At 40.2% G+C, this 27,142-nt stretch overlaps 3 protein-coding genes across 31 annotated transcripts in view; 1 reads left to right on the forward strand and 2 right to left on the reverse strand.

The window, feature by feature from the left end:
* LOC114156864 (gastrula zinc finger protein XlCGF57.1-like) overlaps nucleotides 1-27,142 on the reverse strand; it is a 205,320-nt gene that overhangs the window by 135,900 nt on the left and 42,278 nt on the right. The window lies entirely within an intron of this gene.
* Nucleotides 4,175-15,357, reverse strand: LOC114156949 (polymeric immunoglobulin receptor-like). Of its 8 annotated transcripts, none has more exons than XM_028037584.1 (9): nucleotides 15,256-15,357; nucleotides 11,018-11,085; nucleotides 8,881-8,936; nucleotides 8,406-8,765; nucleotides 7,091-7,432; nucleotides 6,968-7,006; nucleotides 6,457-6,594; nucleotides 5,969-6,021; nucleotides 4,175-5,073 (listed from the first exon to the last, which is right to left on the reverse strand). In XM_028037584.1, the coding sequence occupies exons 1-9, from the start codon at nucleotides 15,256-15,258 to the stop codon at nucleotides 4,990-4,992; spliced, it is 1,143 nt and encodes a 380-aa protein (XP_027893385.1). In that variant the 5' UTR covers nucleotides 15,259-15,357; the 3' UTR covers nucleotides 4,175-4,989. The 8 variants fall into 8 exon arrangements, with proteins under 8 accessions (XP_027893385.1, XP_027893384.1, XP_027893388.1 ...); XM_028037583.1 differs by having other exon boundaries at nucleotides 8,406-8,768; nucleotides 15,256-15,354; XM_028037587.1 differs by lacking the exon at nucleotides 15,256-15,357 and adding an exon at nucleotides 12,062-12,215 and having other exon boundaries at nucleotides 8,406-8,768.
* LOC114156980 (uncharacterized) lies at nucleotides 5,621-26,415 on the forward strand. 11 transcript variants are annotated; one of them, XR_003598047.1, is made up of 9 exons: nucleotides 5,625-5,635; nucleotides 9,507-9,510; nucleotides 16,292-16,619; nucleotides 16,704-16,815; nucleotides 17,012-17,129; nucleotides 19,200-19,292; nucleotides 24,373-24,428; nucleotides 24,544-24,906; nucleotides 25,326-26,415. XR_003598047.1 is itself a non-coding variant. In XM_028037653.1 (8 exons), exons 6-8 carry the CDS (start codon nucleotides 24,374-24,376, stop codon nucleotides 25,574-25,576), a joined length of 672 nt encoding a protein of 223 aa, XP_027893454.1. In that variant the 5' UTR covers nucleotides 5,621-5,635; nucleotides 9,507-9,510; nucleotides 16,485-16,619; nucleotides 16,704-16,815; nucleotides 17,012-17,129; nucleotide 24,373; the 3' UTR covers nucleotides 25,577-26,415. The 11 variants fall into 11 exon arrangements, 9 of the variants coding, with proteins under 9 accessions (XP_027893454.1, XP_027893453.1, XP_027893456.1 ...); XM_028037653.1 differs by lacking the exon at nucleotides 19,200-19,292 and having other exon boundaries at nucleotides 5,621-5,635; nucleotides 16,485-16,619; nucleotides 24,541-24,906; XR_003598046.1 differs by lacking the exon at nucleotides 19,200-19,292.

Below are 27,142 nucleotides of genomic sequence, written 5' to 3' on the forward strand. Positions count from 1 at the left end.
ACCCATCAGCTGCTGTCCCACAGGCCAAAAAGACCCGATAGGACTCCTTCATTAGCCTGACAGCATCCCTCATCGAAAGGTGTCCACCAAAGGGTTCGGGGGTTGCCACTGCGACAGGCACCGACAACCTTGTGGCCACAGCTCCGATAAGCCGCCTCGACAATGGAGGCACGGAACATGGTCCACTCAGACTCAGTGTCCCCTACCTCCCCCGGAACGTGTTCAAAGTTTTGCCGGAGATGGGAGTTAAAGCTCCGTCTCACAGGGGATTCCGCCAGACGTTCCCAGCAGACCCTCACAACACGTTTGGGCCTGCCAGGTCTGACCGGCTTTCGCCCCCACCACCGGAGCCAACTCACCACCAGGTAGTGGTCAGTGGACAGCTCCGCACCTCTCCTCACCTGAGTGTTCAAGACATATGGCCACAGATTCAATAAAACGATGACAAAGTTGATCATTGAACTGCGGCCTAGGGTGTCCTGGTGCCAATTGCACATATGGACACCCTTAGGCTTGAACATGGTGTTCGTTATGGACAATCCATGATGAGCACAGAAGTCCAACGACAGAACACCGCTCGAGTTCAGATTGGGGGGGCGTTATTCCCAACCACGCCCCTCCAGGTCTCACTGTCATTGCCCACGTGAGCGTTGAAGTCCCCCAGCAGAACAAGGGAGTCCCCAGGAGGGGCACTCTCCAGTACCCCCTCTAAGGACTCCAAGAAGGGTGGGTAAGCTGAACTGTCATTCGGACCGTAAGCGCAAACGACAGTCAGGACCCGTCACCCCACCCGGAGGGCGGGGGGAGGCTACCCTCTCGTTCACCGGGGTAAACCCCAACATACTGGCGCTGAGATGGGGGGCAACAAGTATGCCCACTCCTGCCTGACGCCTCTCACGTTGGGCAACTCCAGAGTGGAAGTATGTCCAGCCCCTCTCAAGGAGATTGGTTCCAGAACCAGAGCCATGCGTCGAGACCGACTATTTCTAGCTGGAACCTCTCGACCTCACACACTAGCTCCGACTCCTTCCCCACCAGAGAGGTGGCATTCCACGTCCCAAGAGCCAGCTTCTGCAACCGAGGATCGGACCGCCAGGGTCCCCTCCCTCGGCCGCCACCTATCACACAATGCACCCAACCCCTTTGGCCCCTCTCACGGGTGGTGGGCCCATGAGAGGGGGGGGGGCATGTTTCCTCTTTAAGCTGAGCCCAGCAGGGCTCCATGGGAAAAAGCCTGGCCACCAGGCGCTCACCATTGTGCCCCCCCTCCAGGCCTATCTCCAGAGTGGGGCCCTGGTGACCCACGTCTGGGTGAGGGAACACGAAGCCCAATGTTTTCTTTCGTCATTGGGGTCTTTGGGCTGCGCTTTGTCTGGTCCCTCACCTAGGACATTTTTGCCTTGGGTGACCCTACCAGGTGCATAAAGCCCCAGACAGCAAAGCTCCTTGGATCATCGGGGCACTCAAACCCCTCCACCACGATAAGGTGGCAGCCCAAGCAGAGGCAAATCCAGTTTTGAATATATATTTGATTTGTGGAATAAAAGTAAGCTCCCTGCTAAATAGATTCCCCAGGTTCCTGATTTATTAGGAATTATTAGGACTGATCAGTGTCTCCTTGGGGCCAAACAAACTGGTCCAAGCAGTGACCTCTGTGGTACTCCATGTCTAGCTGTGGTTTGTGAGGAAATAATTTATTCAAACTGCAATTTTTCAAATATAAATATAAATTAAACTTGCCTGGTGCTGTTTGCTCGATCCCTACAGCACAAAGCATAAAGAGATTGTTGTGATCTACTGGATCAAAACCAGTACACAAGTCTGTACTGGACAGTCACAAAGATCTAACAGAACCAGTACCGTCCATTATCTTGGGTCAGAGTATCATTGGTGTTTTTGTGTTCTGAAACGGGCCTACAGTGGCACAAAACTAGTGCAAGGAAAATTAAAATAGATTCACAGATAGATCAACACAAGTACATGTAGCTTCAGTGTTTTGGTTTGTTTTTCGTTTGGATCTGGCTGCAGGCTGGCTTTGACAAAATGGCCGCTCTGCTTCCTGCTTCATCTTAAACTCTGTGGTTACATTTGTACAGGCAAAGCATTTCAGATCTGTGAGAATATACTGAATTAGGTTTGAATAATATATTTGAAAGAAATGCAACAATATTTTTAAAGGGTTTTTATTTTCAAGAATCAAAATTTCTCAGCTCATATTTTACAACATGCAAAAACATTTATTAATACAACAGACAATGCTTTCTAGTGTTTTAGAAAGCATTAAAAACAAAAAAAGAAAAATACCAATCATTTTTCTTATATATATATATATATATATATATATATATATACAGTACAGACCAAAAGTTTGGACACACCTTCTCATTGAATTCAATGAGAAGGTGTGTCCAAACCTTTGGACACACACAGTGAAATTTTAACCTCCTGTAGTTCTAAGATTCTGCCTGAGCTTTTTAACAGTGTGGGTTCTGACGGTTCGCCGGTTTATTAGCTTTTTTTGTGGTTTCACAAACTTAAAAGCTGACGGGTCACCAGCTGGCTGACACCAGCAGATGTCGAAAAAAAAAAGTCCGACAGATCGGAAGGTACAAAACTATCACTGCACCTGACCTGCAAGAGCACAACCAGCTCTCCAACGCTCATCATGAGCGCGTCGCACAAAAGCCGCACAAACCTAAACCACTAAAGCAGCGCACAATTTTTTTTTTTTTTTTACACAAACGATGCTAAATCATAAAAACATGGAAGCGAAGCCGTGAGATCCACGGAAAGAGGAGGATGTTGATTCCCAGGTTCAGGTGGTGTCAGACGTCCAAAGGAGGAGAAGGTGAAGCAACAATGTTTGCTTAATTTTTACTCTTTTGGGAAACGTTTCGACTAGATTAAATTGTTTAAGCCACAGTCTTAGCGCGATGCTCAGGAAGAGCGGCAGATGTCAGCTAACGGGTGGCTCATCAGCTCTCCAGTTCGGTAAACATCAAAGAAGCTCAGACCCACCAGAACCAACACTGTAAAAAGCTCCAGCGACATCCAAACCGCTCGTAGAACTACGGGAGGTTCAAACTCCTGTCATTCATTTTTATCAGAAAAAGCGCCAAGCCACCAGATAAACAAAAGTAAACTGACCAATAAGATTTAAGCTTTGCGTGCCCTTTGACCCCCACAGACTCAGACCTGTGCTACGTACAAGATGTTTTGACACATAAGATCCTTTTTTTCTCCACAATTTTGTTAATTGTAAAGACGGTTCGATAATAAAAAATTCAGAAAAGATTCTTTTCTTTTTTTACTTCAAGGAAAATCGTAAGGTAGGCAGAGCTGCTGCAGCCAATCAGCTGCAGGCGCTGCTGCCCTCCGATAAAATCCTGCAGGCGTCTGCGCAGTTCTGAACTTTAACCATAGAGAAGAGTTTTATGCATAAAGCAATTTATTTTAAACATTTTTTGTAATTTACTTTTTTTAAAAATCAAAATATAAACAAATGTTTTTAATTCAATGTAAATACATTAAATAAAATAATTTATTTGGCAGGGCTCCCTAATGACAATGGCTATTTTAAGAACTTGCAACTGACAAGGTCCCCTCGGGCGACCGGGGGCCCGCGGGCCCCATGTTGGTGACCCTGCCATAGAGGGTCCAGAAATTCTTTGGGAACCACTGCTGTAAATAATGACACTTTTAATGCAAAGTTGCTCTAAAAGTTGCATTAAAAGTCTATTAAAATGACAACTTTGTATTAAAGTGTCATTATTTACAAAATAATGCAAAGCTGACACTTTTAAAGCAACTTTATATTAAAAGTGTCATTATTTACCTAATGACACTTCATGACAACAGTCATAGACATTCATGAAGACTCCTTCAGGTGTTATTTCATGTTTATGATAGAGTCATGTCAGTCTTATGCACACCATGTCTAATAAAGTGTTAACAGTTTTTTTCTTTGCATTAAAGCCATTTTTTTAATCTGAGGATAAAGCAAATAAAATAATCCTGATGCTTAATATCATGATAGGAATTTCAAAGTTCTTTTCTACAGTCCTAAAAGAAATAAATGAATTTGACAATCTTTCATCTTCTCTATTTTTTGTTTTCAGGCTAGAAACAGTCACATATTTATATGATGTGAGTTTCTGCTGTCGGTTTAGTAGAAAGATTGTTATGTTTGTATTTAGTGTTGGATGATGAATGTTGGAAAGCATCAACATCTCAGATGTTTTTTCAAGACTTTCATTCAAAGTAAATAAATAAATTCCAAAATTTTACTTTAAAAATTGACGACTATGTCATAAAATGCAGGGATAAGGTAAATAATTTGTGTTATAACGCTGTTATACGTCTGTTACACTGCAACCTACCATTCATATGGACGCACACTCGAACAAAATAACAAAACCACCTTCAAACATCACGTCCGCTGACCTGCACGGCTTCTCAAACAATGTTTTGGTTTGAAAAAGAACTACTACTCACAGACGGCCGCGCAACCTGGTGACGAAGCTAGGAACTACAACATGGCCTTCAGAACAATTTGGGTGAGTGGTTTGATCCTTCTCATTTAAGAGGTAACGAGGCTTTGACCATAACAAGAGTGTGAGCATTAAAAATAAGATTCACTGACAGAAATTAAATTAAAAACCTTTTGTAGGAACAAGCTGGGGATCAAGTCTGTCAACTTTTGAAGATATTAAAAAATACTTTTCAAGAAAAATCAGTTTTCAAAAGCTGAGTAAGAGACTCTAAACTACAGAAACAGTTACAGACATAAAATGTTCTTTTTTAACTTACATGATTCTTCATCCTTTTTTTATCTCAAGAATAGATTATTAAATCTTTGATCTAATATGAAGGATATGCTTTTGGGTTTAAGTCAGACAGTTTTTTTCATTATTATTCACAGTTCTATACATGTAACAGTTTTCATACCAACAAGTGATATGAAGGAGATTTCAGGTCAGGATGATGAATTCAGACACTTTGGTTTGATTTTCCCAGGTCCTGTAAAGGTCTTTCTTCAGCTCCATCTCCTTGGTTTGCCATTTCCTCTGCGATCTATGAAACACAAAACAAATTTTTTTCAATAAAATCATCTTCTTCTGATTGTTTGATATCCCAAAGTAACATTATTATTAAGATGGCTTGGATAAAAACTGAATTCTGTCATTTTTAGTTTTTCAAAAGAAAATTATCATCAATCAGCAAAAAATAAAGTAAAGCAGTAAAGTTTTGACTTTTTCTAAAATTATTTGTCTTTCATTTGTTTCCAGACGCTTGTTGACAAAAATAAGACAATCCAGAAACCAAAGCATATTAAAATAAAAATGTAAACATAGTCATATTAAATTGAATATGTAATGAATATTCAGATGAGGCTTGTCAGATTAAAAGAACCTTTTAAATATAACTTTCATTAAGGTAGAAGAGATGTCTTTCATTAAGCTCTAGTTTCTTTTTTTAATTGGTCTGATATAATTATAATCTTAAACATGTTTTAATTGGCTATAAGCTTCTCTGTTGAAGAAAACACAACAAAGAAGAGAGAATCTGAGTTATGTGTTTGCAATTTTTAATAGTTTTATTTATAGCATTTTATGAATGAATGTTGTTGGATTTTGTTTTCTTGATTCTTGGCTGTTTTTCTTTAGTGTTGTCCAGATCAGGGGCCACAGGTTGGTCACCTCTGGTCTAAACCTGCATATCACTGTTCAGGTCAGTGGGAAAGCTGGTGAGCCAGGAGTAAACCAGTCAGGTCACCAGTTCATTGCTGCTACATCAAATTATCTAGTCAGTCAGATTCAGTCACCAACAAGGAAGTTCAGTTTCCTGGTTTGATGCTCAGCTGTGATGTTCAGTGACTGCAGTCCTGCTTAGTTTATCAATGAGCAGGAAAATAAAAAAGTAAAGAATTAATATAAGTTAATTATTATAAATTGTTCCATTTCCATACCTCCATCATTTCTCCCTTGTTCATTTTGAGACTTGTTGTTCCAGCATGGAAAAACTGTACACAACAGAAATTAGACAACAGTGAATATTTAGCTTAACAATATAAATGAGTGACAATATTTAATTCTCCTTAACAGTTTTTGTCTGGTAAAAATGTTTCATCAACCTGGGCAGGCAGAAAGGCTACAATAAACAACAAAGACCTAAAAGAGAAAAAAGTTACTCATAATAATTTGGTTTCTTGATTTTCTTTTCTTTTCAGACAAACACCAACAGATATTGATAAATATGTGAAAACTGCATAACTTTTCTTACACATGTTTATCCAGACAGCTCCATGTTTCTGAGTTTTACTTCTCTTCAGTTTCAGATCAGTTTTTGCAAACTATTAAAAACTATATTTTCTATCAATTGGAAATATGCATTTATGGAGAGAATCATTAATTCACCAAAATCCTGCAAGACTTACAAAGACAATGACTGACTTACTTTGTTTACCTCTGTGGCGACGTACAACATAGATTATGATGAGGTGACGTACAACACAGTATGTGATGAAGGCGAGGATGATGAGTGCTCCAATAACAACACCAACAACAACACCACCAATAACTCCAGGATCAGGTCCTGTAACAAAAAAACAGGTTTTTAAAATTCTGCTTTTGAATATTTTGAATTCAATTTTGAATATTTTTGTTTTATTAATGAGATAAAAGTTGTGAACCAACAGTCACCTCATCATTCAGGGGTCAACATTTACTGCACCACACACACCCACACACGTACACACACACACACACACAGTTATACACCAATATGCAGATCAAAAGGTATTTAGCAGTTATCTGCTTTGCCCAACTGCACATCAACATGTGACAATAGGAAAAGCTGGAAGACAAATATTCAACCCAAAGAGCCAAAATCACTGCAGGTAACAAAGAAAATCTAAAACTAAGTCAGAGTTCCAGTAACCACTGGTTATCTAGTTAAACATATTTACCTCCAGTATCAGTCAAGTTGCCTTGGGCTCCATTTTCATATGTTGAGGAATTACATTAAATGTTATAGACATCAATATATTTATCTGGTTTGTCTCAAATTATCTTAATTTTATATAACTCACCAAGTTTTAGAGTAACTTTCACCTTCCTGACTGGACTTTGCAGTTTGGGAACAAAACAAGTATAATTCCCTTCATCCTCCTTGGTTACTTTGATCAATCTGAGGGAAATGTTTCCTTTTTTAAACTCATCATGGAACATAGAGGTTCTGCCCTGGTACTTTGGGTCTGAAATTACATCATCTTTAGCTCCACTGTGATGCAAATGTATTATTTGACCCTGGAATCTCCATTCGATTATTAGACTCTTCACGTCAAATGGAGGCTCCAGATGACATGGCAGAATAACGTCGTCTCCCACCTTTGCATGTATCAAGTCATGACCACCAACCACCTTCTCTTGACCTGGAAGAATAAACAAAGATTTTAAAAAATCAGCACTAAAAATCCTGGTGACGTCCTGTTAGTTGTTCAGCTAACATTCATACCATTAATAGAGGTTTTTCAAAATAAATGTTTTTTTATTTGTTTACAAATGTATATCTACTCATTTTTTATTTACCTCTGTAAATGTAAAGATTATTTTGTGCACTTTTACAAAGTAAACTTGCTATTTCCTTTAAATCTTCATTTGAAATGTTAAGATTTGTGTTGTACCACATAACTCATGTTGAGTTTAGGACCCCATATCACCTTGGATCAGCCCTGAACAAAACACACCTCTGTGTATGAATGACTGCTTTCTTGATCACTGCTTTAGGAAAAACACCCCATAAACTAAAATGTACCGTTGCTGCGAGTACCAAACCCTGTGAGAGTCAGGAGACTCGGACCGTGGAGATCATGGCCCTGAGAAGCTGTGGTTGTCGTCCTTCATTTACATTTCTAAAATTTATGCACTCACAGCGCTTCACTGTGGAGGAGGAGCTGTAGCCAAGAGCAGGGAAAAGGTGTGAGCAGCACGTACAAGATGGTGATTGTCAGCACTAAGAGCCTTCTCCTGACTCTGGTTGGTTGTTTGGCTGAGAGTTTTATTTGCTTACAGATTTATTCCTTGAACCAATTTAATTTTTTAACTTCACAGTTTCACTTTAATAATGAAATAAAATTAAGATGTTGAACTTTTGTCTTCAGCAGTATTGTGATAGAATCACAGTTTTCATCTATTAGATCAGCTGACTTCCCAGGTGAATTTGATCTAGAATCACAACTCTATGGTGAGGTCAACTTACTGACCTCTAGTGCTTAGAGATGTGATCAAACATAAGCTTTAATAAAGAGAGGCTAAAGCATTTCACTAAAAAACTGTTTCTATTTATGCTCAACAAAGACCTAAAAAGTTAAAAGAAAGGAAAAAAAAACTGACCAAATGACTCACCAGTAACGTTGAGTCGACATTCAGCATTACTGGATCCATGTTCAGTTTTCACGTCACACAGATACAGACCAGAGTCTTCAGTCCTCAGTCTGGACACATGGAGTCTGATTCGTCCTTCTCTGAGGACGTCTTTGTCAATCTGGACTCGTCCTGAAAACTGTTTATCCTGAGAATCTGGAATCTCAACACCTTCGTGGATGTGATATAGAACTAGTTCTTTATGAGGAGCCAGCAAGCTGCAGATGATGAACAGTTCCCTCCAGGATCCCTGAGTCTTGGTGGTGAAGGTCCACTCCAGAGTGATGCTGTGGTTCTCCTCTGCCTGATAGCTGCTCTGTGTCACATTCACTACAAATGTTGCTGCTGAGGAGACAGAGAGGGAAAGAGAGGAGCAGACACACTGAGAACTGGAACATGGGAGTCTTTCAGCTCCATCTAGAGAGCTTTCTGTCACAAAGACAAGATGGAGACTGACCACAGAGACATGAGCTGAGGATGAGGAGCAGCAGGATCCTGGAGATCATCTTCATCCTGAGAGAGGAAGAGGAGGAGAGGCAGCAGAACATCAGGAACATCATCACTAACAATACAAGGAACAACTGGACTCATAACAACTCAGCCTGACTTCATTTAGATCATACTTATCTCATGGCATAAACAAATAAAGATCAGTAGCTGTTCTATTACAGGATTTTATCAATCACAGCACAGATCATCTCTCTCCTCTAAAACATTTGCTGGTCTTTCTTTTTGTCTTCTTGTCGATGCATTCCTCCTCTGGGAGCCAGCAGGGTCAGCAGGGTCAGCAGAGTAACTGAGTAACGGTTTACATGAAGGCAATTCCTAACTCTCTTCATTGATGACGTGAGAGACGGGGCCTCCCTTTCTGTCTCCTCTCCAGGGGCCTCATGTATAAAAGTGCTCAGTTTTCACAAAACATTTGAGGACAAATTTAGAAAAGTGCAGCGCAGAAAATAATTCTGGTGTATAAAGCCATATGGACGCACATTCCTGCGGACCTTTCGTTTATAAATCCCAATTTGCGGAAAATAGAGCGCAGCTACTGCTCCGCCCTGTTGCCACCCATAAATACATATGTAGATTAGTATAAATGCCCAGAAGGCTGTCACCATGTGTCCCAGTAACCGTGACAACAGTCCTTGCTTGTAGCAATATAAGCATTTATAATACTGATAATTATATATTTTATTTAATAGTTGCTGTCAAGGTACATAAGGCCACTTCACAAAAAATAAAAGTAATAAATTTTAAAGACAATATTCCAAATAGGAAAATATTTATGCAAACTTTCACGCCACCTTCCTTTTTATACATGCTGACTTGTGCTTACATATGGTTTATTTATATATGAGGCCCCAGTTGTTCTGAGTACTGCGGTGGCTGACCTGAGTGAAGTTGGTACCCAAACCGTCTTCAAATCAGACAAAATTGGTGTCAAAAGTTTGTGCAGCAAAAATTTTCATTTGTGCTGCTATCATTTTAAAGATATAAAGAAATGTTTCTAGAGGTCATCAAAGGTCAACCAGCCTCCCCACCTTCATAAAATCAAACAAAATTGGTGTCAATCAACTCGGCTACGTTTGTGCAGCAAAAACTGATATTCATTGACCTTTGATGACCTGTAGAAACATTTCTTTATATCTTTAAAATGATAGCAGCACAAACTAAAAATGTTGCTGCACAAACCAGCACAAACGTTTGACACCAATTTTTTCTGATTTGAAGAAGGTGGGGGGCCAACTTCAGGTCTGTGATGAAGTAGTTCTGTTAATCTGACGCATCATCACACCTCCACCACCGTGCCTCACACTGGGAGGGGTTGGGCTGCTGAGGCTTTTTACTTCCTTTAGGAAACATATAGATAATTGAAACTTCATATAAAAAAATTACTGTTGTTGCTTTAGTTCTTATTCTGCTATTTGAAGAAGATTAAAATATGGAATTGCAAGTTAAGTTTATTACACGATGCCTTCTGATTGGCTGTTGACTAATTAGTTTAAAAAGGACGTGTCTCAAATAATTATAATAACTTTTTACTTCTTTATTCATTAAAGTTGTTTTTATTTGCTAGAGTATCCAGAGGTTTTACTCAAGAGCAGCAATAGTTCATAATAATATTACTCAAGTAAAAACTACAGTGCAGTAAAACTCCTAAAAGTTTTTTTTTTTGTCTGAAAAGTGGAATTAGTTATTTGAAGATTAAATCAACCAGAGGAAGTTTAATTCTCTGCCTGCAGCAGGATGAGCAGCAGTGATGTGTCCAGTTCCTGTCCCCAGTGGACGGTTGTCCTGCATGTTTAGCTGGGTTTGGGTTCATCTTAAAATTAAACCTTAAATATCCAGGATTTGATGTTTCAGACGCTGATGGACGATTTAAAACATTTTCTCATGAAGCTTCAGGTAAAAGTTTATTTCACGGCTCAGATGAAAAGTTCTGATCAAAAAACTGACAGGAAATAGATCCAGTGATATCAGATCTGCTAACTTAGAGTGTAATTATTCCTAAGGAAACCTGAGACGTCCTTCATGCTCTGAGTTAAAGTTCAGTTTAAAACATTCAGTCATATTTTCAGATAAAATCAGATTCTCACCCAGAGCAGCAGAACACAGAATCAGAACCAGCAGGAGAGAGGAGGTGGTCCAGTTCAGCATTGATGCTCTGTTAGAAATAATAAAACACATTAATTATAGACATTATTTCTCCAAGTCATCACATGCAGAGAACCAAAAATTGTACTCAAGTAGCAGTAGCACTACTTCGACATATTTTTACTCAAGAAAAAGTAAAATAGTATTTGGTAAAAACTCAACTCAAGTACTGAGAAACTGATCAAATTATCAATCATTTAATATTTTAAAATTACATCGTCAGACAGACCAAAATATAAAGTTTTGTGGAACTTTTGGTATTTTAAGGACAAAAATGACAATAATTTATATAAGTAACAATAAAATAACATAATTAGGTAATATATATATATATATATATATATATATATATATATATATATATATATATTCCAAATCAGTTCCTTTCCATAAAAAACTTATGAAACTTTAACAAAAACTGCAGGTGTGTGTCTGTGTTTGAATTCTTGGTTAAAACATGTTTGGTTTTCATTCAGTGGGTAGAAAATCCAGAGATTTTACTCAAGTTAGAAACATTTCAGAATAAAATTACTCAAGTAAAAATGATGGCGAAGTAATAAAAACTCCTAAAAGTACATTTGTTCTAAAAAGTTACTCAAGTTAATGTAACAAGTTACTATTCACTCTGATCACATGATAATTATAGAGGTGTAGTCATTTCAATATGGCGTCCAGATGAAGAACAAAATGGAGGATTATAAAATGTTTCACTAGACTGATCAGATCTGCAGACGCTTAATTAGTTTAGCTTAAAGTTTAGTTTTAGTTTAAAAACTCATGCAGAAAACAAACGAGAAGCTGGTAATTAGTATAAAAGTGTCAAAAACTTGTTTGATCAAACAGAAACTAAACATCTTTGTTAACTGGGCGTTTCTGTAATAATCGCTATTACACAGAAACGGACGTTTCACTGCAAACATGACGCATAGAGAAGAAAATATGCATATATACATAGTAAATATTTAATAATTAAAAGCTGAAATGACCTTTGCACCGAAATCTTCATGAAAAAAGCAGCGCAGTCACGTAAAATAGGCCCGTATTACGAAAATCAACACATGGCGACCAATTCAGCTTTTAGTCAAAACCTCTACAGAGTTTATAGCGTTGTTATTAATATAAAGATATGTTAAGTAATAAGAAAAGAGCGAAACAAACTTGAACAGAAACATGAAGAATTGTACTAATATTGCTGCTAAAACTTTGTTCCACCATCAACTAAACCTTCCTTTAATGTGTGAATTTTCTAAACTCTTTAAGGAAGTTCACTGAATTCATGTTGATGAGTTTCTTCAAACAGCTGTTTGAATGACGACACTCAATAAAACCTGAACTGTGACAAGACAAAATTAGACAAGTTAAAAAACGAAATGATCTCGACATATGTATTACTTATTCAGTAAAAAGGAAAAAAACATCGTAGTTCTACTAGTTTAGCGGTCACATTACCAGAGGTGTGACCAAGTCACTGTGTTGCAAGTCTCAAGTAAGTCTCAAGTCTTTGTCCTCAAGTCCGAGTCAAGTCTCAAGTAAAGACTGGCAAAAGTCGAGTCAAGTCTCAAGTCAGGAACCTTTAATTTCAAGTCATTTCGAGTCGTTTTTATTTTTTATTTTTTTTTTATAATTTGCAATTATACATAAAATTCAAATAATAGACCATTTGTTTGTTTTAAAATATGTATTTATCTCAAATGATAGAACATGTGTAGCTGAACACAAAGTATAAAAAACATTTTTAAATTGGACCACTTTATTGCCCAGTTCTGTTAAACTTGATATTCAATAAAAAAAGAGGAAAATGCTGACATTTCCACAGCACAATACAAAGAACCATAACAGCAGTTTTTTCCTCTTTTCTCTGACCTGTCAAAACAATATATTGTCAATATAATTTCCCAACGTAGATGTCTTCAAATACACCAACCATCCTTAGATGATACTAGACCCGGCTCATCATCATGATGGGACAGAGAGACTCTGTTCCCTGTGTTCAGGTCCAGAATCTGCTTTCTGTTCCGGAGCCCCGCTCACTATCCACCGGCTTCCTGAGCTAACACGGTGCACATTATTTGTGGAGGCATTTGACGGACCGGATTTATGGTAAATAATCACCAATTTAACCCGGAGTACACATGCTAACACGAAGTTAGCTAAAGTCAGCTATCTTACAGCAAAAGAAAAGCGCCACCTACCGATCTTTGTGAAGCTTCAAATGCCGGACAAAGTTGGACGTCGTGGCATCTCCATCCGATATTCTCTTCTTGCATGTTTTACAAGTTGCAGTTCGTTTTTTAGTCGAAAGTTCATAACCTACGTAGTCAAAAGAAATTACTCGCGGAAGCATATTCCAGCGGTTATTTCGTATTTCGTTCCCTGAGCTCTGCAGCTTAGCCGCGTTTTTTTAAACGTCCAAATCCTGTTAATTTGATTGGTTGTGCTGCAGCTACGTACACATACATACATAAGGAGAGAGGAAACCATAGTGACGGTCTGCGCATATTGATACGGAATGAGTGACATTAATTAATGACGCCACTTTATAAATAACGTGTTTTAAATTTTAAGACTTTGAGTAAAAAATATCAAGTCTTTTCAAGTAAACAGCTTCAAGTCGAGTCAAGTCCCAAGTCAATGGCATGAAAGTCAAAGTCAAGTCCGAGTCTTTGAGCATTTTTTCAAGTCAAGTCTCAAGTCGTGATTTTAACGACTCGAGTCTGACTCGAGTCCAAGTCATGTGACTCGAGTCCCCACCTCTGCACATTACGGTCAGCTTTCGCGGAGGTTTAACTTTTTACGGTGAAATTAAACCAAAAACGTATTTAAGTCTCGTTATAAATGATAAAACCTAATTTTAAAAAAACCCCAAAGATGCCGAAAGCCAAAGTACTTACAGTTCTCGAGCAATAAAAAGTCCTCTTCTCGTCCTCCGACTTCAACTGACCAACTGCAACGTACGTGAGCGGCTTTTCTTTTTTTATAACGTTGATGACGTCATTCACGTCGACGTCAAACCAACTTAAAACATGGAGGCTTATTTCCCTGTATGTTTGACCTTCTTTGGACGATTTACGTTGCTCTTTAGTCTCGTTTTGAATTACTTTTACATTTTGTTTAAATCGCAAACAAAACCCACATAAAAAACACAGACATTATTTTTACCATCTTAAAAAAAAAATTTACGCTATAAACATTATAACCCTTTAACGCAAAATCAAAATCTTCAAAAAAAAACTGAAAGTGATACATTGACAAATGATAATGAAGAAAAAATACTTAATCAACATTTAATATGATATATTTAATGTGACATATCGAATACAATTGAACAAAATAAAAAATCAACGTAACTGTTGATCTTTAATTTCAGCATCTAACCTTGAAAAAGTTATTTACGTTCAACAGATTGTGACAAATTGAAACTTCAATTGACCACAAATATTCCTATCATGTTTAAGACAAGACTCCTGCAAGAAAATTTCATTTAAACTGCTCATAAAAACTATGAACCTTGACAAAAACACAATTTACTTCTAAATAAAACCAAGCTAAGCATGTAGAAGTATATGTAAACTTATAGAATATGGTTAAAAAAAATTATCTAATTATTTGGTAGTTTTTTCCCACAAACTTAAAACGGGGCCAATTTAGCCTGATTTAACGCAAAAGATCTGGAAAGTGTCTTATTTAATGTATGTAAACATCAGGTTTTGTGTATAATTTCTTATTTTTTTACCCTTTCCCGACTTATCCCGAATAGTTTGATTCTACGTGACCTTAGTGCAAACTATGTTTTAGTAAAATCCGGCAAATATTATTAAAATCATTTAATTCTGCTAGGGTAGTTTAAATTTATTTCTGGTTAATAAGGTTGCCATATTTGATGTTAGATATGTATCAAACAAAACACAGAAAGCACTGGATTAAATAGTGTTTAAACAAAGCATCCATTAAAGGGAAGCAATTGTTTTTTATTTGTTTATTTTATACGCCTCCCTTTAACAGCAGTTTGTTTTTAGCTCAGTTGTTCAGGGTACATCTCATTAAAAGGGTAATAGACTGTACACTAACAGCTTTATTCAAATTTCTTCATACGTTTTGGGCCTGGAAATGCTTACAAATGAATAATGCAAAATAAGTTTATTTGAAACCATTAAATCTGCAAACATGAATTAAAACGGACCATTTCAGATGTTCCGGGTTGAAGAAGAAAATGATTCTTAACTTCCTGTTTCAGGGTAACGTTGCAGAGCACCTTGTTACGTCATCATTCCTCCTGTTTCTCTTAAAGGAGCCGTAGATGATCAACCACCTGCTTATTCCACAGAATCGGTTTCTGAAGCTGAATTATTTTCAATCATAACAAATTATTATACGTTGATTAAAAGCAACTTTCAGACAGTTTTCAGACAAGAAAAGCAAATAAACCAACAGAATGTTTCTAACCTACAGAACCATCTGTCGGAAATATGGGGCAGGCTTAGTTTGACCTAGTTTGGTTCTGATATTATGTATATCTACTTTTTTATTTACTTCTGTAAAATTACTCATGTTTAACTCAATAAAAATAACAAAACCAGATTTCCTACTGGAGATAAAAGTTAGGACATCCTACCCCTTAACAGTCTTAACCCTTTAGTTGATATGGTGTTACTGTATCGGAAAACTCACCAAACTTGGTGGATCCATCAAGCCTTCGGGAAATTTACGTATTTTAAGATTGTCACAAAAATCACAACAGAAACGGTGCAAGAGCGCCACCTACCAACTTTCAAAACACCCTGTGCATTAACTTTACTTTAGAGGCATGAAATTTGATACACTTGTAGAACTAGAACAGAAAATCACTTTTGTGTCAAATTATCCCAGAAACAAACAGAGATAATCTCATCCCTGCTTGTTTCTGGGATAATAATGTCAAACTCGTCTGCAGCCGGGGCTGTAGAAACTCTAACTTAGGAGGACTAATATAATTATTTATTTACACACTACGAGAACAGTGGCAGAAGACATGGCAACCCAAAGAAAACATTGCAATTATTTTCTTTTTCATTTAAGTTAATATTCTTTAATATGTGGTCGCTGTGATCTTTTTATAACAAAATACAACTACTTAAAAAAACATGATTATGTACTGAGTTTCTGCTACCCAGGTTTAAAAGGTTCCACCTGAAGGAGCTGAATCACAGGACACCACTGACCAATGTGTTTGCCATCAGAACAAACTGACTTGCTCCAGAGATCTCTTTCTTGTCCTTCTGGATGGACTCTGATCAATAGTCGCTGCTTTCAATATGTTTAAAAAAGCATGACTTGGGCAAGAGCCGAGGTGATTTCCAATAACATTGTGCTCTTAATTTCTTTTGTTCTTTGCTGAAGAAATTCAGCTACTTCTAACTTTTGTGTCTGTAGAGAAACTGTCTGTCCATGGGGACAAACCTTGCATCAGTTCAGGACTTGAACGAGTACAATCAGATTCAGATTATAGTAACTGCAGCAGGTCACGGGGCCAAACAAGCATGGATTGGAGGCACTAATGCACAGGAGGTATTGTTGCCAGTACATTTTATTTGTTGTGTATTTTGTGAAACATTGAATAAAATGTGTCATCTGCTGTATGTTGTCTTCCAGGAGAGCATTTGGTTGTGTAGCGATGGAAGCCGTTTCGACTACACACACTGGTGTTCTGGACAGAATAATAAAGATGGAGGCAACCAGCACTGTTTACAGATAAACTATTCAGGTATAAGAAAATATCAACCCACTCTGTTTTATCGGTTGGTAAGATGACTCATGGGTAAAACTAATTTACTGTGCATGTGAACTTTTTAGTTGACCTGCATAAACATTTACTGAATTTACAGCTGGAGCTTATATTATTTTTCTTGTGGCAAAAGGGTTTTTATGATGTGATGTGTGATTTCTTTTCTTGTTCCTAGGTGTAAAGTGCTGGGATGACCTGGGGTCTAATCACAATCTGCCTTCTGTCTGCGCCAAGAAACCCTGAAAACTGTGAGGTTCCCAAAGAGGCCAGATTTAAATCAGAACCAGTGGAGGGTCAGTGCTTTTTGTTTCTGTTTTCCTGCCTTTTTAACCTTCAGAAAACCCAAAGATATTTCTGCTTCTTTACTTCCTATAATTTCTCTCTTTAATGCAACCTAAGGAATGAAGCAACAAGCAAACAACAGCTGGATTGTCTCTCTGTAATAAGATCAGACTGAATGAGTTATAAGAAAGAATCATCTATGCAAAACTTTCTTCTATTCTTTGGCCAAGCAAAAATAAAACTTTTACGGTTTATTCTGTCTTTGTGTTTTGTTTTGTTTTCTGAAACATTTTCTGTTTCTTGAGAATCAGAATTTGTATCAATAGTTGGCTTATGTAATTATCAAAAATTACGATATTATTAATGAGATTATTTACAATGTTCAACTTTCTTTAGTTGAATCAGGAATTATTAAGTCAAACTTGTCAATATCTCGTGAACAAATGAATAACCTGATCAGGTTTTCTGGGTCAATAGAACCCCAGCATGTTGTACTATTTTACCTTTGTATGGAAGCCCAGAAAGCCCAAATGAAAAAGATAAAATCATCTTATAACATGGGTATCAAACTCATTTTCATTTAGGGCAATATCAAAATCATGAATGTCCTCAAAGTACTGAATGAATTGATAAAAGCATCAGTTTGCCTACAGACACGATGCATATTATTATCAACTTTTGCAGATGTGCCCAATGCTGGATGGCAGAAAGACGATTCTTTGACCTGCCATCCATAGCTGCGCTGCTGCAGTATAAAGACTCTGTTAAAAAACTTTAACAGGGAAATGTGGGTATTATTAAATTAGTGCAGTGCGCCACAGCAAAGGGAAAAATGTCGCAGACCAACAGTTGAAGAACAACTCAAAAAGACTCATATTCTTTTTCTTGTTCATCTATTGGCTACGCTAGATACAGACCCATTGTCATAGCAACTGACCAACAATAGCTTCACTAGTGTGTCAGAAATCAACACCAAAAAACGTGCAAACTATTCCCATACATGGAGTATTACATTTTCAGGCTTGATGTTTTATTTACGATTATTAATAAGTGGCTATCTGAACACAGCAGTGGTTGATTAGTCAATTTAAACACCTGCACTACTGATGAACTGTCAGAGTTGCCTTTGTTTTTAACAGAACCGGATCCACCAAATTCCTCAGGACATCTACATGTTAAGGTTGTCAAAGTCAAGCTAGCATAACTAGCCTACTTCCTGCTCCCTTTTCTCTAAATTAAAACTTTTTCCTGACCTGTGAAATGTGACACTCTTTGACCTTTTTATCTAGTTGTTGTAGTGAGTCCCTTTCTCTTTATATGTCAGACGTACATGGGACTTTCAACATCAATGTGCGTTTGGATCCGGGACTTTCCCACCAACCATTCTCAGGTGGTGATAATGGTTCTCCACCCTGGTTCTCAGTGCAGGCACACCACAGGGCTGTGTGCTCAGTCTGGTTCTGTTTACACTGTTCACGCATGACTGTGCAGCCATCCACTTCTCTGACAGGGATCCAAAGTTTGCAGATGATACAGCTGCAGTGGGTCTGATTCGGCTCGGTCTCTAGAGGCTGTCTAGTCTCTCTTATGCAGGTTCAGATGTGGGAGCACACTTTGCTGATTGGCTGTGGAGCAGCAACCACATTGGACCAGCAGATGATGACCGTACCAATCAATATTGGCCCACCTATAAAAGACTCTGCAACCATTCCTCCAGTGGGGCAGCTTTTATGGAGCTGACCACTTTGCTTGCTTCTTAGCCTTTTTGAAGACTGTTTTGGGCAGATTTGAAGTCTTTTGTTCTGCTGACCCACTTTGTTCTGCTGGAAGATTGTGCTTGAGGAGTTTGGTACTTCTTTAGTATTTATTTTTTTCTTTTGAGTTGTTTTGAGTTTAAATGAACATGTTTGGTTATTTTTGGTCATTTAATTAAGTTACACTTGACCTGCTTTAGCTTTGTTAGTTCTATATTTGAGTGTTATTTGGGTTAAGGTGTACAGGTTGTTTGTAAAACCTTCTTTTTGTAATAAACCATTTTAAATTCTACCTTTTCTTTCTCTGGACACATTTATGTTACCTAGGAAGGACCTGGTAACAATGATGAGACCCTGTAGAGAGAGGAGATCCAGCACCTGTCCCAGAGGTGTTCACTGAACCATCCAGTACTGCAGAAGGTACTCTGCAGTACTAGGACGTCCTGAGTCATGTTCGTTTATTGCTTTATTCCTGGACTAGTGACAAACCTGATTGGCTGCTCCTTGTGTAAAGGTTTAAGGATAAAATGTTTCTCTTATTGTTCACAGAAAAAGTTTTTGTGGCAGCCACATATTTCCACGCCAGGGAAGATATGTGCAAATACTGACGCAAACTTTGATGCAAAGATTATTTTTTATAGATGCCGACTTGTGCGTAAAATATTGTGCCACACATTTTTTGCATGCATGCATGATTTCTACATGAGGCCCCTGGACCTTAAAACAAGAACTGTTGTTAGAACCAGAAATAATTTGCTTTAAATTATCTAACAAAGATTCTTGTTATTTGTTGATGAATGTATTTGATTCAGTTATTCAAACTTTTCAGTTGGTTTAAATCCTTTTATGATTTAATTATTTAATCATCTTAGAGATATAAGATGTTTTTTCTAAAAAAAAAAGAAACGCATCTTATTTCTAAAAACTATCACTATGTCCTGACAGCATAACATGAGACACTCTGTGAAAACATCCAGCTCCACTGCTCTATGGTCCTACTACGATCTGCAGAAATACACTGCTCTGTCAGAAACAACCAATCAGAGCCATGAGGAAGGTTATAGCGCTAACAATCACTTTCTGTATATGCTGCACAAACCCTCCTACTTTCTCACTGTCATGATCTGTGTTTTTCTGTGTTTATTTAGAGTTTTCTGTGTCCTTAAGTCTCTTCGTTGTCCTGTCCTCCCCTTGATTGTTCCCAGGTGTGTCTCGTTTCTATGATTACCCTTCCATGTATTTAACTCCACCTGTGTTCTTTGTTCCTCGTCGGGTCCTCGTCAATGTTAGCTTCTGTGTCGTCAGTGTTTCCATGTGCCTGCTGCTCGTTGTTTGGATTAAGTTTTCTCATTAAATCTTCATATTCATCATACCTGGGTCCGCTGCATCTGCCTCACCACCTCACACCACACCGCTTCATGACAGTAGGACCCGACCAGACCGAACGGTGAGGAAGCAGCTATTATGGACTCAGCTGGATTAAGGAGATTTCCTCCTAAAGGGCAGAGCGGCCCGAGGCGGAGGTCTGGCAGGGAGGACAGGGAGCTGGCTGAAGCCCTTGCCGACTTGCAGCGGGAGCTTTTCCGGGGGACAAGACTGGTGTTGGCACCCCCCGGATACGGCCCCCGTCGATTCCTCTGTCCGGGACGTCAGCGACGTGAGCCGCCGGTGGACCCGGCCCCTCGTCGCTTTCCGGAGCAGCCACCTCCATGGTCGGCTCGGAGACAGCGACGTGAGCCGCCGGTGGATCCGGCCCCTCGTCATTTTCCGGAGCAGCCACCTCCATGGTCGGCTCGGAGACAGCGACGTGAGCCGCCGGTGGATCCGGCCCCTCGTCATTTTCCGGAGCAGCCACCTCCGCGACCAGCTCGGAGACAGCGACGTGAGCCGCCGGTGGATCCGGCCCCTCGTCGCTTTCCGGAGCTACCCCCGCCGCAGCCGGTTCCCAGGCTTCGTCCCGGCTCGTCCCCGCAGCCGCTTCCGAGGCTTCGCTGCGGCTCGCCCCCGCAGCCGGCCCCGAGGCTTCGCTGCGGCTCACCTCCAGCCGGCGCACCGGAGGCCGAATCAGCCGGCGTTCCAGCCGGCGCACCGGAGGCAGAATCAGCCGGCGTTCCAGCCGATGTTACTTCCGAGACTCCCAGTGTTCCTTCCGAGACCCAGACTCCCAGTGTTCCTTCCGAGACCCAGACTCCCAGTGTTCCTTCCGAGACCCAGACTCCCAGCGTTCCAACCGAGACCCACTACGTTCCCTCCGAGACCCCGACTCCCGAGACCCCCAGTGTTCCTTCCGAGACTCCCAGTGTTCCTCCAGAGACCCTGACCTCCTGCGTTCCTACCCTGACCTTCTGCGTTCCACCCGAGACCCTGACCCTCTGCGTTCCACCCGAGACCCTGACCCTCTGCGTTCCACCCGAGACCCTGACCCTCTGCGTTCCACCCGAGACCGAGACCCCCTGTGCTCCGACCGAGACCCCCTGTGCTCCGACCGAGACCCCATGTTCTCCACCAGAGACCCTGCCTCGGGGGGCTCGTCGTCGCCGTCTGTGGGCGGCCCCCGGGGCTCATCATCGCCACCTCCAGGGCCGCGGACGGCCGCTGGACCGCCTCCTGGGGTCCCGCCTCCGGGGTTCCAGCCTCCAGCGCCACGGACGGCCGCCGGACCGCCTCCGTGGTTCCCGCCTCCGGGGTCCCCGCCTCCAGCGCCGCGGACGGCCGCCGGACCGCCTCTGCGGTTCCCGCCTCCAGCACCACGGACGGCCGCCGGACCGCCTCCGTGGTTCCCGCCTCCAGCGCCGCGGACGACCGCCGGACCGCCTCCGTGGTTCCCGCCTCCAGCGCCGCGGACGACCGCCGGACCACCTCCGTGGTTCCCGCCGCCGCGGACGACCGCCAGACCACCTCCGTGGTTCCCGCCTCCTTTGCCTCCGCCCACCCTGTGGGTTGTTTTTTGTTGTTTATGGACTCTTGGCCCTTGTTTTTCCGCCCACGATGGTGGGTTGTTTTTTGTTGGTTTGGACTCTGGCCCACCGTCCGGCACCCCTCCACCCACCCTTGTTGGGTTTTTTGGGGTTTTTTTTTTTCTTGGGCGTCTTGGTAGCCGCCCTTGAGGGGGGGGTACTGTCATGATCTGTGTTTTTCTGTGTTTATTTAGAGTTTTCTGTGTCCTTAAGTCTCTTCGTTGTCCTGTCCTCCCCTTGATTGTTCCCAGGTGTGTCTCGTTTCTATGATTACCCTTCCATGTATTTAACTCCACCTGTGTTCTTTGTTCCTCGTCGGGTCCTCGTCAATGTTAGCTTCTGTGTCGTCAGTGTTTCCATGTGCCTGCTGCTCGTTGTTTGGATTAAGTTTTCTCATTAAATCTTCATATTCATCATACCTGGGTCCGCTGCATCTGCCTCACCACCTCACACCACACCGCTTCATGACACTCTCTGCTTTATTACAGCTGGCTCACCACAGAGATGCTTGATATGAAAGCTCAGCTAGTTAGCATGACTATCGATGACGGTGGATAAACTGTTTCTGTAACAATAAGGATCGCACCAACCCACTACAGATCGGTGCTGCCTGTGGTGCTACTGTCACGACTTCCCACAGACAGACACCTGATGGATTCCAGTTTCACCAGTGGACTATAGGAACTGCATCCCCAGCATTCATAGCTTAATGTGGTTTAAGTGTCTGAATAACTTGATTCCTATCAAGTCATAAAACAGGCAGAAGACAAATGCTCTTGACTTTAATTAACAATTAATCAAAGTTTATGTTTGGCCTCATTTTTTCACCCATTTGGTGGAAAAATGTCACCACTAAATTTTACATATTCCACCAAAAATGGGTAAAAATCTTTGGGGACAAAATACCTTTGGATGTAGTTTTACTCTATCATGCTATTTACTTTAATTTGAGTAAAATGTCTTGCTACTCCACCCTTTGAGTAACTTCACTAAATGAAAATATGACTCTGTTATTGGCAGAATCGCGCTTCTGCATCGGAGGCTGAGGCACGATTCTGCCTCTGTTAAAGGGCTTTAACAGAGTTAGACTCTAACAGAGACTCTGTTAGAGTTTCTGTTGGAGGCGGACGCGCGTCTGCCTCTAACAGAAGCGTGTCTGCGTGTTAAAAGAAGACACGCAGAGATTAGTAATTTGCAGAATTCACTCACTCATATTTAACTTATCTGACGACGTTCCTGTGTTTATTTACTAGGTTGTTATTCTAACTCCTGGTCCTTTGAGTTTCTGTCCTGTTATGTAGCAGATTGTCTCAATAAATGACCGAAAATTAAATAAAACAGGTTTATGCTGCTCACATGATCGGATGTGGACGCACCGTCTGCTAAACACTGATGTCGACTGGCAAAGACAGGGAACTAAATTTCCGGGTGTATGTGGGTTTCTGAGAAAGAGGCAAACTGTTGTTGTTGTTGTTGAGGCTACTAAAGACATGGCTGCTGCAGTCAATACCTGTCTGGTAACACTCGTACCAGACAAGTACGAGTATTACATGAGCAGGTGGCGTTGGCCTCACATGCCTATTGGACCAATAGATGTTCTTTACACAGAATGCCATCATTTGCGTTCTGTGCAGACTAGAGAATGCAAATGATGGGATTCTGTGTAAAGATTGCCTATTGGATGGCATTCTGTGTAGTAAACGCCTATTGGTTCGTGAGCCAATAGGAGATCATTACACAGAATGCCCAGACAAAGGTGTGCAGGACCAGTAGATAAAGTCTCCGCCTGTCAGTTCAGTTCATTACTTCGGCCAGCCGACTGGTCGTGTGAGCGGAGCAGCAGCGGACCTCAGTGCAGGCGGTGCATTCACAGCCGATCAGGTCAGCATCATAATGTTTACAGTTAATATGTTGTAAAATAAAAGTATAGATTTTCAGCAGTGCAGAAAAACTAATAGAAACTAAGTACAGAAAAAAAAAAGTTTCTGAGTAAAGACCAGATATTTTAGCTGTTCCTGATGTTCTGCTGCCTCCTCTCCTCTTCCTCTCTCAGGATGAAGATGTCTCATTAGTTTAGTTTAGTAAAATGATTCATATTAAATTTAATCCTAGAGATTAGTCTTTAGGATTAAATCTTTTTGTCTCTTTGTGTTTCGACCAACTGGATATTTGCTGAGAATCACACAAACACAAATGCAGCACAGCAGATTTCCTTATAGAGGAATGATTCTCTTCACAGCTTCAGCTTTATTTTCTTTGTGGTTCGTTTGCAATGTTGTTATTTAAAATACATTTTATTGTCACATTTTATTTGAAAAGTGTGAAAAATATGTGAAAAACTTAGAAAAAACTCAACAAACTATTCCCAGATTTCACTCTCTGGTGTTTTCTTCTCATGAATTATAACAGAATAATTTCACTCCTTTTACAACATTGTTTTTCTTTTCCTAACCAGGAGTCCAGTTATTTTAAGGAACAACTGGACTCTTGGACTTGATGATGTTCCTGATGTTCTGCTGCCTCTCCTCCTCTTCCTCTCTCAGGATGAAGATGATCTCCAGGATCCTGCTGCTCCTCATCCTCAGCTCATGTCTCTGTGGTCAGTCTCCATCTTGTCTTTGTGACAGAAAGCTCTCTAGATGGAGCTGAAAGACTCCCATGTTCCAGTTCTCAGTGTGTCTGCTCCTCTCTTTCCCTCTCTGTCTCCTCAGCAGCAACATTTGTAGTGAATGTGACACAGAGCAGCTATCAGGCAGAGGAGAACCACAGCATCACTCTGGAGTGGACCTCCACCACCAAGACTCAGGGATCCAATGGGAAACTGTTCATTGACTGTCATTTTAGATCATCAGTAAAACCAGGGGTAACAATATATGCTCATCATGATGGTGTTGAGATTCCAGAATCTCAGGATGAACAGTTTTCAGGACGAGTCCAGATTGACAAAGACGTCCTCAGAGAAGGACGAATCAGACTAAATGTGTCCAGACTGAGGACTGAAGACTCTGGTCTGTATCTGTGTGACGTGAAAACTAAAGATGGTTCCAACTCTTCAAAATGTCGACTCAACGTTACTGGTGAGTTCATGTTGCAACATCTGAACTTTATAAAGTCTAAATGCTGAAAAAGTGAAATGAAACTGAAAAAATGCAGCAAAGTTTTTCTGATATATAAAAAAAAAACTTTTGTGTTTTTCTGTGAAATAATTTCTTCCTGTTTCTCTTGGTTTTTATTTATTTAGATTATTTTTTCCTCTGATTTAGTTTGAGGAAACTCAGACTGAGGTAAAAGTCCTAACTGGTTTCATCCAGAGAGTCGGAGAAAAATTAAACGTTTTCATGTTTATTTGTGATCAGAACCGACCCGGTTTATAAAGGTTAAAACAGAACCAAATGTTTCTTGGTTGTTTATATGGTTTCATGTTTAATTGTTTCCCATTAAACTTTATTCTTCTAAAGGTTTCTGTAATATTCAAACCTCTCTTCTATCTTTCCAGCAGCTGCTGATGTCTCTCAAGTCCAGAAAACGACCTTGGATCCAGAAGGTCGAAGAAGGAACGGCGTCCATGATTCTCTTGGACTGACAACAACAGCAGCTGCTGATGTCTCTCCAACCCAGAGAACGACCTTGGATCCAGAACCAGAAGGTCGAGGAAGGATCGGCCTCCATGTTTCTCTGTTACTGACAGCAGCAGCAGCAGCAGCTCTGATGGTCAAACTTTTCCTGACTCTCCGTTCAAAGGGTTGATATGGATGATGATCCTGTGGGCAGGAAGGAGCTCCAGTAGCAGTCTGTGTTGGACTGAATATGAAGAAGCCTCTGACTGAAGACTGTTGCTGTTTGACCAAATCATGGCTGCATGACAAGCAAACAGGTCAAATATCAGACAGCAGAGAAAATAGTTCACTGAAACACTGGATGACATCATCAGGCTCTGCTAATCCACCTCATCAGCTTTTGCTTCTCCTCTGTAGAGAGAGAGTAGAGGGAAGGAGAGAGAGAACACTAACTAGGAAACTAGGAACATTAATCTAACTGCTAATGAGCTACTAAACACAAGTAATGAATGAACATAAAGTAGAAAATGACTGAACTAAATTAAACCAGAATCCAGGCTGATCTGATCAGAACCAGAACTAAGAATCCAGAAAACCCAAAACATCTCAGGAAGCTGCTGATAAAAAGCAACAAATATTTAATTTAAATTTCTGTTTCTGTTGGATTATCTTTGAGCAGAACTGTAGAAGTAAAGGTCGTTTACAATTTCCCCGTTCTAAAAACAAAACATTGTTATGGTTACGCAACACTACAAAAGTCCAAAAGTAAAAAATGTAAGAAGAAAGATCCCTGCAACGACAAACCCAGAGGGAAACCAAAACAAGAACCAATCAGAGCTGACGTAGCTGAGCTGCTCCAACATGGCTGTCATGGAAGAAATTACTTCAGCAAGAGTCTGGATGAGAAGAAATAAGTAATTTATTAAAACCTTGCAAGGTGAGAACAGAAATACAGAGTCGTAGGAATCTGTCAAGTCTGCTCTGACCAACAGTGGATCTGGTTTCCTTTTATAGGTTCTGGTCAGAGAAGAGAGACTTGATTGGACTATAGGTGTGAATCCCTGATTGTGATGTACCAGAGATTCTGTGGAGACCAACACAGATAGTCTGGCCATTTGTCTGTTGTTAAGGAAAGGAGATGATTCTCTGATGCTAAAGGATAAATTCTATGTTGGGGAAGAAACTTTTAGATCGTCTCCAGGATCAAGGAGCTCCTGCTGTTCTTTGGTACAGCAGAGGCCCATCTGAGAGCAGCTTGACCAAAATCATGATAAGATCATGCAGACAACCTAAAGCAGAAGAGAGGTGAGGAGAACCTTATAACATGTTCTATTACGATGGCGCCTCCATGTTTTCTCTGTTTATTGAGATCAAACTTCTGGACTTTGGTCTCATCGGTCCAGAGGATTTTGTTCCAGGAGTCGTTTGGTTCAGTTCTGATGACTTTGTCCAGTTCAGTCCAGATCAGTTTTATACAAAGTTTCTTCCATTTAGCAGAAATTTATTGAAACGTTTACAATAACTGTTTTTTTTTTAAACAACTGACTGATTTTTATAAATGTTTTCATATTGAAAATATTTTAATTTAATGACTGATTGAATCTTACTAAAAAAAGCAACAGATTAATTCCCTCTGTTGTTTTGGATCAACTTTAAAAAGTTCTGTGGACACAAATTTATTGAAGTAAAATAATATGAATTGGAAACAAGAACTGAATACATTTTAATAAATGCTTTGATATTAAAGTGTGTCAAA

The sequence above is a fragment of the Xiphophorus couchianus genome, chromosome 14 (genome assembly GCF_001444195.1).
Source record: "Xiphophorus couchianus chromosome 14, X_couchianus-1.0, whole genome shotgun sequence".
NCBI lineage: Eukaryota > Metazoa > Chordata > Actinopteri > Cyprinodontiformes > Poeciliidae > Xiphophorus > Xiphophorus couchianus.